At 40.3% G+C, this 15,743-nt stretch overlaps 1 protein-coding gene across 2 annotated transcripts in view; it reads right to left on the reverse strand.

Moving 5' to 3' along the window:
• Nucleotides 1-15,743, reverse strand: part of ccdc157 (coiled-coil domain containing 157) — a 43,438-nt gene that overhangs the window by 22,779 nt on the left and 4,916 nt on the right. For both annotated transcript variants that reach the window (XM_088000005.1, XM_088000004.1), the window contains exon 2: nucleotides 7,010-7,169. In XM_088000005.1, the coding sequence (XP_087856131.1) occupies nucleotides 7,010-7,169 (160 nt within the window). The remainder of the gene's footprint in view (nucleotides 1-7,009; nucleotides 7,170-15,743) is intronic.

Genomic DNA, 15,743 nt, shown 5'->3' on the forward strand with positions numbered 1-15,743 from the left:
CATGACAACCTGGCATAGTCAGCAAGATCTACTGATGAATTCAAATGAAGAACTATCCCCACAGACAGAAAACACCAGAGGGTGAGCATTGTTTATTTTATATGACCCATGGCTCTTGCTCACTGGTGAGACTTCCTCGTAAACTAGGGGATCATGGAAACTTAAACGGAGTTAGAATGGTTGAAAGTCTGTAAGCAAAGAATTAAAACAAACTAGGGGGAAACAAAAAATTCAGCAACCAACATTGTACACAGAATCACTGACAAGCAGGCTGGGAGAGAAAACTTAGCTGATGCTCCTCAGTGGTGAAATCCCTCATGAGGCATCTCTTTAGTCAGCCCTAATAACGGATTGGCCACGGAGGACTATTTAACAGCTGTTCCCAAAGGTGAAGAACCTGTGAATACAGTCAAGCACCTCAGGAAGACAGCAGAATGGTGAACAAGCTACTGAGGAGACATCATTCAAAAGACACAAATTTTGATTTGAGATCAACACACTCCATACTACTATAAACTACACTTGGAATTTGAGAAGGAACAGTCTTCAATTGTAGTTAAATATATGTGGAATTATTTTCAATTGAAACAGGAAGCTTTAATAGCATTTGCAATATTCTAAATTGCAATTGATAGTTTGACATAGAAGATTGCATTAGTAGAAAAAGCTGGATTAGAAATTGTAGAAGTCGATAATGGACACTCTCAGTGTGTTCCTGATAGGCTTTCTAAAGAGGTTCTAAAGGAACAGTGAAGTTAGAAACAGTCCAGAATAGGTTAACCCACAGTGTGCACCTGTGTTTACAACTGGACAAACAAAATCAAGAACTACAAGAAATGTAAATAGCTGCAAAGGAGAAGTGATGACTGACAGGAAAGTGCTGCTGTCCCACCTAATAGAGTGCAAGTTATGTCTCAAAAGTGGCAAATACCAGAAGACATCACCACATCCAGTTGCAAGTCTTCTACTGGCCTTATTTACCACCCTATCTATATGTCATGCAAACTTCAAAAAATTTTGGATCTAAACCCCTTGGTCTCTCTGTTCTACAACATTACCCAAAGCTCTACTTTTAATTGTATAAGTCCTGCCCTTGTTTGTTTTACCAAAATGCAAAACCTTGCATTTATCCAAATAAAATTGCCACCCTTCAGCCCATAGACCCCATTGATCAAGATCTCTCTGTAACCTTAAATAACCTTCTTCACTGTACCACTAATTTTGGTGTCATTCGCAAATTTACTAACTAACCATGCCTTCTATATTTTAATCTAAATCATTAATATAAATGACAAACAAAAGTGGACCCAGCATTGATCCCTTTGGAAGACCACTGGTCACAGGCTTCCAGTCCAAAAACTAATCCTCCACCATCACATTCTGTCTATTGCTGTTAGCCAATTTTGTATCCAATTGGCAAGCTCACCCTGAATCCCAAGTGATCTAATTTTACTAATCAGCCTTGTCAAAGGCTTTATTAATGCACAAGTAAACAGTGTCAACCGCTCTGCCCTTATCAATCTTCTTGATTACTTCCTGAAAAAGCTCAATCAAGTTTCTGAGCCAGAATTTCCCTCGCACAAAACCAGACTGACTATCCCTAGTCATTCCTTGCCTCTCCAAAGGCATTTAAATTCTATCTTTCAGAATCACTTCCAACAACTTACCCACCACCTAAGTCAGACTCACAGATATATTGTTCCCAGGCTACTCATTATATCCTTTATTAAACAAAGGCACAACATTAGCCACTCTCCAGTTCTCCAGCACCTCAACCCTTTCAAGTTTCACAACATCTTTCCGATAGGAAGGAGACCAGAATTGCACGCAATATGCCAACAGTGGCCTAACCAATGTCTTGTACAGCCGCAACATGACCTCCCAACTCCTATACTCAATACTCTGACCAATAAAGGAAAGCATACCAAATGCCTTCTTCACTATCCTATCTATCTGCGAATCCACTTTCAAGGAACTATGAACCTGCACTCCAAGGTCTCTTTGTTCAGCAACACTCCCTAGGACCTTACCATTAAGTGTATAAGTCCTGCTAAGATTTGCTTTCCCAAAATGCAGCACCTCGCATTTATCTGAATTAAACTCCATCTGCCACTTCTCAGCCCATTGACCCATCTGGTCAAGATCCTGTTGTAATCTGAGGTAACCGTCTTTGCTGTCCACTACACCTCCAATTTTGGTGTCATCTGCAAACTTACTAACTGTACCTCTTATGCTCGCATCCAAATCATTTATGTAAATGACAAAAAGTAGAGGACCCAGCACCGATCCTTGTGGTACTCCACTGGTCACAGGCCTCCAGTCTGAAAAACAACCCTCCAGCATCACCACCCTCTGTCTTCTACCTTTGAGCCAGTTCTGTATCTAAATGGCTAGTTCTCCCTTTATTCCATGAGATCTAACCTTGCTAATCAGTCTCCCATGGGGAACCTTGTTAAACGCCTTAATGAAGTCCATATAGATCACATCTACTGCTCTGCCCTCCTCAATCTTCTTTGTTACTTCTTCAAAAAACTCAATCAAGTTTCCCACACAGAAAGCCATGTTGACTATTCCTATTCAGTCCTTGCCTTTCCAAATACATGTACATCCTGTCCCTCAGGATTCCCTCCAACAACTTGCCCACCACCACTCAGGTCAGGCTCACCGGTCTTTAGTTCATAAAATGCTCATGCATTTTATGGACCAGAGCCAGAGGGACAACATGTGATATATCGAGGGCTGGATGCCAGTAAAGATATTGAACAAATTACAGAACGTTGGTTCCCTGGTGATGCAATTGCTCAAAAAGATTAGATAACTAATAGGATGCCGCAATGTTGAACAGACAGGAAAATCTATTGGAAAATGCAAAATTGCTTTAATATCTAGGAAGGCTAATAAGGGGCAATGGATTGGTAGAATGACTTAGAAGAATGGAAAATAAGTAAGTATAGATCAAACTCCAGTAATGACTAAGGAGATGTATTCCTGCTGAGGAATCACTCGCGTACAGCTAAAGTATATCTGATTAGGCTTCACACAGCATCTAAACAGTCATAGCCCTGAAAGACTTCAATGGGTTAGTAAATGTCACAGTCTCACTCAACAACACAGACTTCCCAAATATAGAAGCAGAAATCCCCTTCACCAAGAGGCGTTTGTAGCTATCAAACAAACTGGGAGATAAAGCTTTCCAGGAGACTGAACAAAAGAGTTCGAAAGTTGAGAAGAATGCGGCATGTGTTTAGCGTTCCAGATAGAGGTCAATTTTATCATATAGATGGGTTTGCACAGAAAAGGTCCTACCTGACAGAACTTATAAAGGTCAAAGCTAGGATGATAGCAAATATGTAAAATGCTGGAGAAACTCACCAGGTCTGGCAGCATCTGTAAACAAAGAAAGATAGTTAATGTTTTGAGTTCAATCTGACGTCTTCGAGGTTAGTAACAAGGGTTTTGAAGAGAGCTTAGAAAATAAAGGTTCTTCTATGCAAGATTCCCCAAGGCAGTAAAGGTAATTTTGAAATTTTATTTAGCTACTTTTTCACAGGAAAAATATAAATTGCTTTTCTGTAGGAGATCACCTTCAGAAGGTGGTGTTTCCACAATTTCAATTGGAAGCAACAGACTTAGAAGGAAACTTTGGAAATTAAATATGTATAAGGTTTGTCAGATGATTCCAGGGTGTGATACTTTCCAGTGTGTGCAAGGGCCATTTTGTTAAAGTTACATCTAACCAAAATAAGATCTCGCCTTGTTTTATTAGCACCATGATGGAAAACCTTCGGGTATCTTTATATTGCACATGAATGACTTTTTATGAAGTGGTGCTCACTGATTTGAAAATAAGTTATTTTTAGGATTAGAACAGGATTTAAGATTCACAGTCAGGCTTTTAAATATATTGGGTTGAAAATAAGGTTGAGCGAGGCAGCTGTTACCTAGCTTCAATAATTCGACTTAAAAGTATGTTAACCCTATCACAGACAATTTTGTGCCAAGTCCTCGCGAAAAGACACAGCTGATTTCAAAGCTGAAATGGACTATCTGCAAAGTCTAATTAGACAACTGAATTGACTGGACACACACAAATCAGACGTAAGATTTGATATCTGAGAATGCAAGTACTATAATGACAAGGTCAAAGAACTTGTACCAGTAAATGAAATATTTTATAAAAGAAGAAACATGAACTGAAATTTCCATCTTTTGATGAGTATATAAAAATAATTGGTTTTATTGATACCTCTTGTACAGTTGTGTTTTCAAGCTGAAGTAGTTTCACGATGTGTGTTATTGGAAAAAAGGAAATGTTGCACGTTGGCTTGGGAAACCAAGAAAATGGGACTAACAGAAAGTGCTCTGCTGCTGAAATGGTTGCATTTTTTAAGGCAGTTGACATGGCATTCTTATCATGGATATTAAAAAAAAACTATTATATTAAGCAGAGGCTAATGGAAACCTACCAAATGTTGCCATTCTTAGAATAACGTGCACTTTACAAAATGTGTGAAGAAGAAGAGATTGGCCCAGAAATTCTGATCCATGTCATAATCCATTTTTGAAACTGACCAGATCACAAAATATCCACGTCTCTTTTAATGACTCTTGCTCTGGAGATTCCTGGATAAGGGCCTCCTATTTAGAAATTTTTCCAGGAATCACTGAATCGAACAGTGGAGAGAATTAGTGTGGAAACAACACCCCCTTTCACAGCACTAAGTGCAGTATTTTGAAGTTTTCCAGTAGACACTTTGAAAGCTATCGTGAAAGGGCAAGTTTGTAAGGCAAAAGAAGTGCATCTATTGCACCCAGTGTGGTCTCCTCTACATGGGTGAGACAGGATGCCTTCTTGCGGATCATTTCAAAGAACATCTCTGGGACACCCGCAACCACCAACCCCACCCCCTCGTGGCTGAACACCTCAACCCCTCCCACTCCATCAAGGACATTCAGGTCCTGGGCCTCCTCCACCACCAAACTATTGCCACCTGACGACTGGAGGAGGAACGCCTTATATTCTACCTTGGGACCCTGCAACCATACGGGATAAATGTGGATTTCAACAGCTTCCTCATTTCCCCTCCCCCCACATTATCCCAGTCCCAAGCCTCCAACTCGGCACCACCATCCAGACCCGTCCATCACTGCCCCCCCTGACCTATCACCTTCTCCCTCACCTTCATCCACCTATTGCTTTCCCAGCTACCTCCCCCAACCCCACCCCACCTCTCATTTATCTTTCAGCCCTGACCCACAAGCCTCATTCCTTAAGAACAGCTTATGCCTAAAACGTCAATTCTCCTGCTCCTCGGATGCTGCCTGACCTGTAGCGCTTTTCCAGCACCACACTCTCGACTCTGTCTCCAGCATTTGCAGTCCTCAGTTTCTCCTAAATGAGGAGTATAGCTTGAGTAGGTGAGAAATGACAGGATTTTGAGGAGTTAGTGTGCCAAGAAGGTGAAGTACTTGTATGCTAAGTGGGTGGGGTGGGTTGGTTGCCAAGAATGCAGATGAGTACTTAGGGCATATAAGGGAGAGTCCAGGTGGGAGATGTCAAGTCAATGGGGGTTATTGTGTTGGAACTAGGAGTGTGAATCAGGTTGGATCTCAGGAGAGGTGGCAGTTGTTGGAAATGGTGGGGCACATAGGGATCATGGCAAGTAAAGTTGGGGGTGCTATGGAGAGTCAGGGATTCAGTTTAGTAGTTACCCAGGAGTTACAGAAGGTGTTTAAACTTTTAACATTTCCTGACTAACTATTACATTTAGGAATTTTCTCAGAGGGTTCCAGATGCAGGAATTTGCGTACTGGACTTTTCAATTTTCCATGCAATTTATTCAGAGACTGAACACATTCAGAGTCAGTGTTTATGTTGGACTGAGGAGTGCGAATAAAGTAATGTGGAAGACAGACCAGTTCCTACCTCCTACATTACTAGATTAATATTGACCAGATTAACACTTGTAACTATTTTGATAATATTTATTTCTTAACCAACATCACATACAGAAACTGGCTGTTGTATTTTGCTATATTGCAACAATGACTACCATAAAATTTCATTGATGCTTTCCAGTGTCCTGAGGTTGTGAAGGGTGCTGCATTAATGCAAGTCTTTATTCTTTTACACCCACAACTTATTAATAAAATCATAAATTTCCTACACCCAGACCGATAAATGGGAGGCAGTTGGGAGTTTCTGCAAGCATTTCTAACATTAAACCATCTCTTTTCAGAATTGTGCCCATTTTTAAATATATTTGTTATGGTTTTTATTTTTGTTTCATAAATTATTCAAACAAAGAAGGAAAATATAAAGAAGCTATGTATAACTTTAAGAAATCTGAGCAATCTGGTTGGTATGTTTTGTGGTAATTCCAGTTTGCTAGATCTGGAAAGATTGATTAATTTAGTCTGCCAGTTTTTTGATCCTTGCTTGTTGTAGACTGATTAGATTAGATTAGATTACAGTGTGGAAACAGGCCCTTCGGCCCAACAAGTCCACTCCGACCAGCCGAAGCGAAACCCACCCATACCCCTACATTTACCCCTTACCTAACACTATGGGCAATTTAGTATGGCCAATTCACCTGACCCTGCACATCTTTGGACTGTGGGAGGAAACCGGAGCACCCGGAGGAAACCCACGCAGACACGGGGAGAACGTGCAAACTCCACACAGTCAGTCGCCTGAGGCGGGAATTGAACCCGGGTCTCTGGCGCTGTGAGGCAGCAGTGCTAACCACTGTGCCACCGTGCCGCCCACCGTGCCGAAAACTTTATACTTTGTCCACTGAATGTCCACCTTTAATTCTGACGTGAAGGGCAAGAGAATAATAATTTAACATATTTCAAAAAGTCAGATTGCAAAGCATTTGAATTACAATTTCTTTTTGTTACCCCCTGTTTAACTTTCAGTATTATGATTTCAGACAAGGAATTAAAAGCAGAGGAGTTTTACAAATATTGTGAAAATGAACACTAAACTAAATTGAAGAAATCCAACCTGTTGGTGGAGGTTCCCCAGTTTGAGCATGCTGTTCCAGTATTTCTTCACTACCAAGCCAACAGACATGGATGGACCTACTGACTTAGAGGAAGGAATACACTGTTCCTTTGTAAGAAGATCAACATAGTGTGTGAAACTCTGCAGCAATAGCACCAACCTACAGAAACAAATACAAGGTATACTTAGAATAGTGATCATATTAACTCTTTAGTTCTATTCCAATTTAATATCTTAAGTATACAAGATTTGAATTTAACATTATGTTTTTTGTAAATAGGAGAGAATTTGTTACAATGTATTCAATCCATTGTATAAACCAATACTTGGGAAAAAGATAAATGTAACGCGTCATTTTGTAGTGCCAGTTTTACACTGCACTTATATTTGGTTAATCATTCAGCAAAGATGATATCACATTGTTATCCTATCAGTTAAATTAAGCATACCATTATATGGTTTCCCAATTCCATTTATTTGTACAGTTGCTAAGGTTCCCTTGGTATTTGTTATATATATTTACAACTCTGTCTGCAGCAGATAAGGTAGGTGTTAGAATAATTTTACGTGAATTATGCAAGATGCGATTTACAAGGGAGCTAGAAATGCTCTTTCTGACACACGGATCTTGTCCATACAACGCCACACAGAAAACCACGACTTTGGAGGCAAGTCTGCTGTACTGAAGTAAATTCCAACTATTTATAGAAGAAAATGTTCTTATTGTACGTGCTCAATTTCAATACTAAATGAATGGTTTTCAAGTGCTTAAAATTCTACCCTATCTGTTGTAATTAAATTATCCTTTGAGGGGTCCCATTGCAAACACAATAAAAATGGCATGATTTCAAATGAGCCCAAGAGCTGTTGGGCTAACTGACCTCAGGAAATCATGTTACAAGTGAGAAAGTGTACAACCACAACTTGTTGGATATTCATTCACATCTGGTGTGATTCTGGGTGCAGGCTCTAACATTACACTTTATCCACTATTTCAATGGGGATGCTCTGTAATGCAGTGGTGGTGTTCCCAAGCAGACAGTTCAAGGTTTTAATTTTTTTTTCAATTTCTTTTATTTAACCTATTTTCTAATCGACCTGTTCAGAAATGTTATTACACACCTCTGGAACAAGTGGGGCTGGAACCCAGGCCTCCTAGTCCAGAGGTAATGGATACTACCACAAGAGCCCTTCACAGGTTTTTAATGGATAAATGCAAAGTTTTATTCACGTGGTGATCCTTTGGTCTGAAATGTTGACATCCTCAGATCTACTTCTCTGATATTATTGATTGAGCTACATCCTATACATAGGGAAATTCTCAAACACAGCAATAGATTTCCATACAAGTCGCATCAAGTTCACTTAAAAACATTATATTCATTATGAATATTTTTTGCTTTTATGGGTTTTTGTAACTCAAATGTGCTTCAAATATTCATTTTTCAGGTATAAAAGGCAAAATAATGTAAATGCTGGAAATTGGAGATTTATACACAAAATGCTGAAAATACTCAGATGGTTAGTTGAGGAGAGAGAAACAAAGTGAATGTTGCATCTTTGTAATGAAACAAAGAACTGCAGATGCTGGAACTCTATGAAGAGTAAACAGAGTTAACATTTTCGTGCCTAGTGAAACACCAGTTTCATCTTTAGTTTTGGGATCCACCTAGAATCACAACAATCTCCATAATGTACAATGTTCCTCGAGCAGTTGTTTTTGCCTAGATCCAACCTTAGTGCCATGTAGTGTAATATTCGCACTCTCAAACTTTCTCTGTCCATCAGCACAGCCTCACATTGTCTCAGAGCTGTGCTGGACCCCAGTTTAATTTTCCAGTTCGTTCGGAGTTCTAACAAGAATCTTTTTCTCTCCCTGTCAGACCTCAAGGAGCACAACCTGGAACAACTTTGAGATACCCACATTGCTCTGGAACATCACTCTCCTCCCTTTCTCCATGACTCCATGCTTTCTCCTGATCCCACCACTAGTTGGGTATTTACTATTCCTTCTGACGTTCCAGTCTTTGAAATTGATCTTTCTTTACACGGCAAAGGTCTTAGTTTTATCCCTTTACACCCTACCTCAATGAATTTCAGGAACGAAAATGTTGAACTCTTCTTATATCACCTTTGTGCCCACTTCTTTTGACAAGAGTACTCTTTCAATCTCACAAACGCCTTCACCCACCTCCAACAGTCTCCTTCCACTTGGACCTCTCCCTCTGGCCTTTTACCTGCACTCTGTTCATCAAGAACTATCAATGTAACATCAGTCACCTTAATTTTTCTGCCTCTCTCACCCATTCAAGCCTACCTCCCTCTGAACTGACTGCACTACATGCTCTTGGATCCAATCTTGACTTTGTCATCAAGCCTGCCAACAAGAGTGGTGCTGTTGTTTGTGTGGCACACTGACTTCTACATGTGGAGGCTGAGCACCAACTCGCGGACCCCTCTTCCTATCTACCCTGGTCCGTAACCCCATCATCAAACATCAGGACATGTGTCCACAACTGTCACCAACCACATCTCTTCTGGTGATCTCCTCACAACAGCCTCCGAGCTCATTGTCCCTCAACTCCATTCAGAGCACTTCTCCAAACGTACCTTCCAGGTGAAGGAGCAGAGTTTTATGGGCTCTATCCACAGAAAATGACTTGCCAACATTTTTGTTGTAGTCCTGCTGCAATGTTCCAGCAAACCTCAGCACAAGCGCAAGGAACAACACATCATTTTCCACTTTTGGATCCTGCAGCCTCTAGGACTCAACATTGAATTCAATTATTTTACAGTCTCATTCCATTCTTCCATGTTTTCATTATCTCTTATTCAGCTTTGCTTCTGTCCTGGCCTGCTGTCTATTATCTCCTTGTTTACCTACTCCTCATATCTCTCACTCTCTCTCTCTAGGCTCTGTCCCAAAATTCTGGTTATCTCCCCCCCCCCCCCCCCCCCCCACTTCGGCTTCAGCATAAATACCAGTTTTTCCTAAACCAACAGGTTATGATGAAGGGTCACCAGACTCAAAATGTTCATTCTGCCTTCTCATTGATGCTGCCAGACCTGCTGAAATTTTTCCAGCAATTTCTGTTTTTGTTTCAACTGTGTGTCTTTTTGTCAGAGTTGGACCATGTTGCACATTTGACGTGTTAAGCAGGCACAAAGGCAGAGAGGGGAAAGGGAGAAAGGGACAAAAGGAAAGGTCCATGACAGGGTGGATGGTGAAATGACAAAATGAGGTGGGAACGGGTCCAGTAAAGAAACAAAAAGATGGGTCAAGAGGAGATGCAAATGATGACAATTTAATGTAAGATTGAGATCCAAGATACTGTAACTCGGGTTGTTCCTGCGTGGTTAAAATATTCCAACTTTGTGCATGTACAAATTGCATTCACTGTAACCTCACCAATCTGTGGAAGCTGCATTTAGGGTGATGGCTTTTGGTGTACGTTTGGAGAAAACCTTTTGTTAACTTATGCCTGTAGTCTTGTACATTTCCAGAATCATTATATTCAATTAATTCAATACAACACAGGAACAGGCCCTTCGGCCCACCAAGCCTGTGTCGATTCCTAGTCTTATTTCAACCCACTACTTACCACCCATATATGGTTTCTATCCCTGTGTTCACCTCACATTCGTGTGCCTATCAAGATACGCTTTAATTGTTGCTAATGTGTCTGCTTCCACTGTCTCCAATGGCAGTGTGTTCCAGGCATACAACACCCTCTGTTGGAAAGGTTTTCCCTGCACCTCTCTCCTAAACTTGTCCCTCTCACTTTGAACCTTTGCCCTCATGTAGTTAACCTTTTCACCCTGGGAAAAACACTCTGACTATCCACCACATCTATGTCTGTTATAATGTTATCCTCTATCAGATCACCCCTCAACCTCCAACTTTCCAGTGAAAACAGTCCAAGTTTATCCAACCTCTCCTCATAACTAAAACCCTCCAGACAAGGCAACAACCTGGTAACCTTCTCTGATGTTAACCCAGCAACTAGTACAATGTGTTTTTATTTTATTTAATCCAGTTGCTGCAGCTTAATTGACCTGTGCCATTGTCAGCTGCTTGCTCAGTTGCTCAAAAACGGATCTTTCAAAATGCAACAATGCCATCCGGTGGTCAATAAGTACAGCAAAAGATTTATTAGTAAACTTGCAATTTTATACATTTTAACTGCAGAAAGGGTATCAGAACATTTCATAGAGGGTAATATGCACAGAAATCACAAGCAGGAGATTTTGGAGAGCGAACTGAAAATGGGATTAATAGTATTGCTGTGGTATTCCTCCTTAAGCCCCCTCACATAACATTTTCCAGTACATCAAAGACTGTACTGGTTTTGTATCTTGCTCTCATCTGGGACTGGAAATGTTGATCAATTTTGCTTCCAATTTCCACCTTCTGCTCATCTTTATTTGGTCTATTTCTGGGAGAAAGTGAGGACTGCAGATACTGGAGATCAGAATCAAAAAGTGTGGCGCTGGAAAAGCACATCAAGTCAGGCAGCATGGGAGGAGCAGGAGAATCAATGTGTTGGGGATAAGCCCTTGATCAGGAAAGGTAATTCCTGATGAAGGGCCTATGCCTGAAATGTTGATTGTCCTGCTCCTTAGATGTTGCCTGACTTGCTGTGCTTTTCCAGTGGCACACTTTTTGATTCTGATCTCCAGCATCTGCATTCCTCACTTTCTCCCAGAAGCAGACCAAGAAAAGATGAGAAGAAGGTGGAAATTGGAAGCAAAATAACTTATCCCCATCCCATAACACCATCCTATGCAAATTACAGGAGTGTAACATTTGTCCTTTTAGCTCCTCCCTCCTGAATCACTCCATCCAGGTGAAGCAGCAATTTACTTGTATTTCCTTCAATCTAGCCTGCTGTATTAACTACTCAAGATGTTGTTTCTGCTGCACAGATGTGTCCAAATGGAGACAGGGTAACCATTTTGAGTAACATCTCTGCTCAGTCCACCAGTTAACTTGACCTTCCAGTCATTTGCCACTCAATATGCCATCTTACTCTCATGCTCTCACCTCTGTACTAAGTGTTCTGAAGTGTTCCAGTGAATAGCACTTCATTTCTGTTTAGGCATTTTACAGCCTTCTGCACTCAATATAATTTCAACAACTTTAAACCATGAACTCTGTCCTCCAATTTGATAATTCCAAAATCCGCCTACCTGCATTTCTATATCTTCTTCCTATGTTTATGTTTTCAATCAGATCAGACCTACGTTCTGGTATTAACACCCACTTCAGATGTATGCTTTGCCCTTTCTCTACAACCATTATTACTGCCTTTGCTTTTGGTTCTATGACATCTTTGACCTCCATTCTCCCTCACCCTCAAACCTTTCCTTGACTTTCCCTTCTGTTCCACTGCTTCTTGCCACATTCTTCAACAGTTGAAAACTCAATTTTCCATCTGTCTTTAGTTTTGAAGAGAGATATTAGACTTGTAACAATTACACTGTCTCTCTCTCTCTCTCTCTCAGGTGCTACCAGACCTGCCAAGTGCTTCCAGCATTTTCTATTTCAGATCTCCAGCATCTGCATTATTTTGCATAATCAAAAACATAGTTTTCACAATCTTGAATATAGAGCTAGAGGAGATTGCAGTGATAGGATAACTATAAGGTAACTGAGGAATTTGAATCTGATGTAAGGAAAGAGAGCAAAGGAATCAGGCATTATAGATGAGCAGGCCTTCATGGGTGATGTAGTGTACGCAGTACAGGTTGGAATGAGATACAGTTTTACAAAGGAATAAATTCGGGAAGAAGACAAGATGTACATTGGAGAAATTGATTCCAGAACTGGCTAAAGTGTATAAACAGTGAATGAAAATAGGACAGAGGTTGGTGATGCTACAGAGCTGGAAATTAACAATCTAGTGAGGGATATTTGATTAGAACTTCAGCTTGTGGTTACTTTAGACAACTAGGGTGTAAACTATCTGATACAATTTAAAGGAGCAATCAGAAAGAAGGTGAAATTGTATGCCTCAAGTCTTATTAAGGATCAATTGGAAGACGTACTGAATCATTGTCAGACAAGCAACACTGAATGGATTATGAAGTCAAGGGTGATGAAGGAGAAGAACTGGGTGTCATCAACATAAATGTGCTAACAGTTATTATGTAGAGGTACCAGTATTGGACTGGGGTGGACAAAGTCAGAAGTCACAGGACACCAGGTTATAGTCCATTAAGTTTATTTAAAATCACCAGCTTTCAGAGCACTGCTCCTTCGTCAGGTGAAGTGGTTATTGTAATTGAAGTGTGTAAATGAGGAAGAGGATTGTGAATCTAACAGGCAAAGCAGGGGCAAGAGAAGAACAGAAGGGTGGGACCTTAAGGTAGAAGTGGAGGAGGGAGAATGGAATGTTGGATTAAGCTGACTGCCATCAACAGTCAAAAAAGATGATCAAAGTTACACTGGAGAAATAGAATACTGCAGGTGCAGAAACTCTGAAATCGAAACAGAAAATGCTGAAAAAAAAGTCAGATCAGGTAGCATCTGGGGAGAAAATAGTTAACTTTTACATAAGAGTCGAAAAGTGTGGCGCTGGCCAAGCAAGTCAGACAGCATCTGAGGAACAGGAGGGTCAACGTTTCAGGCAAAAGCCCTTCATCAGAAATGTGGCGGGGTGGGGGTGCTGAGAGATAAATAGAAGGGTGGGGTTTGGGGTGGGGGGAAGGTAACTGGGCATGCGATAGATAAATGCAGATGGGGGGGTGGGTGATAGTGATAGTTGAGAGGGGAGGGTGGACCGGATAGCTGGGAAGGACGATGAACGGGTGGGACAGTTCAAGACAGCGGTGTCGCCTTTTACTTAACCCGGTTTCTGTATCTGCAGCTGCTACTAGTTCTGCTTAGCTTTATTCAGAATTTTCTGTTTTTATTCCAGTTATGATAGATATTCTTTGATCAAATTGGTAAAATTGTAATAAGTGCACAAAATGAATTTGTTGCTTCACAAATTGTTACAATAGGTACAGCCATCTACTTTCTTCAGAATATCGTTTTAAGTTAGTTGCAGGTGTTTTAAACAGTGAAAATACTTTTAAGGTTCTTTTGAACACATGACCAACAAATATTTAAATCTTTGCTGCTTATTAGCAAGCCTTCAGGAAATACAAACATAAATAACAATGTTTGCCAGTTCTCCCATTCTCTTAACACAAGTACTGCATGGGCCACTGTCTCAAATGAAATTGGCTAATTTGACATAGAATATGGATCAAAGTGAAACCTTCCTGGTCCCTGTGGCTTATCAACTATCTACTGTTTGCCCTAACAATTGAGTCATTGAGGGAGCTGTGACTAGAAATATACTCCATAGCATTTCAAAATTATGTTTGAACAAATGTCAAGAGCCAACCACTATGTACACATCATTATAAATATTTACAGCTTGGAGAGTTGTTATAAACACAACTAATTATACCGTAAAGCACAATTCCCAATAGAACTCTACTGAATCAAAATATACTCTTGACTTTTTCAGGATACCATTTAACTGACTTATCTCTACCAAAAAACTAAGGATACATTTGTTTAAACTTGGATTGTTTTTGCTAGAGTGTCGGAGGGTGAGGGGTAACATGATAGAAGTATGTAAAATGATGAGAGGCATTGATAGAGTGGATAGTCAGAGTTTATTTTCCAAGATGGAAATATTAAATACCAGCTAAGGTGAGAGTGGGAAAATTTAAAGAAGATGTGCGAAGCAAGTTTTTTTACACACAGAAGGCAGTGAGTTCCTGGATTGAGCTGCCAGGGGAGCTGGTAGAACCAGGTACGATAGCAACATTTCGGAGGCATTTGGACAGACACATGAACAGGCAGGGAATAGAGGGATATAGAGCATGTGCAAGCAGATGGGATTAGTTTAGAATGGCCTCATGGTTGACATGATGAGCCTAAGCTGAAAATGTGTTGCTGGAAAAGCGCAGCAGGTCAGGCAGCATCCAAGGAACAGGAGAATCGATGTTTCGGGCGTTTCTGTGCTGTACTGTTCTATGTTCTATATTGTAGAGCATGTACTCTGGGATTCTGAAGATAAATATTACAAGCATGAAGATGACAAATGTCACAATCACATTTTTAAATACCACTTAATTTATGATATAAGTAAATTTATTGTAACCACTAAATAATTTAAACCAGAATTATTGACTATACCAGCTCTCAATAATGCTTCTCCTAATATGTGTGTGACCATAAAGTGTGCGTAATTACTAAAGTTGGGAGGCACATGTGTAACAGTCATTTAACACAGGTTTGTGCATGTCACAGCTGGATCACACATGTTCTTGTTCCACTGAATAAAAAACAATCTACCTATTGCCTGAATTGGACTCAACAAAGAACCTTGGCAAGACCAGGTCATGGGACCCAACACAAATGTGAAAACCTTTTGCAAAAACAGATTAAAAGAAAGGCACACATGCAGATAGACAGCATCTGTATTTGTAACACAAGATCAGAAACTTACTCTAATTATTGCTACTTCATTGCCCCAATGAGTTTTACTTACTCATGGAGTGGAGGCATTATTGGCTATGTATCCTACCTTTGTTGGCAGAGATAAGTCAGTTAAAAAGTATTATTGCCCTAAAGAAGATGGTGGTGAGCTGTCTTCTTGAACTGCTACCCATTGATAGCACTTTAAAACATTTAACTTAAGAGATTATACATTTTTCTCATAAAAATGACGAA

Source organism: Chiloscyllium plagiosum, unplaced genomic scaffold (assembly GCF_037043375.1).
Source record: "Chiloscyllium plagiosum isolate Xiang-an unplaced genomic scaffold, Cpla_swu_hap1 HiC_scaffold_24, whole genome shotgun sequence".
Lineage (NCBI taxonomy): Eukaryota > Metazoa > Chordata > Chondrichthyes > Orectolobiformes > Hemiscylliidae > Chiloscyllium > Chiloscyllium plagiosum.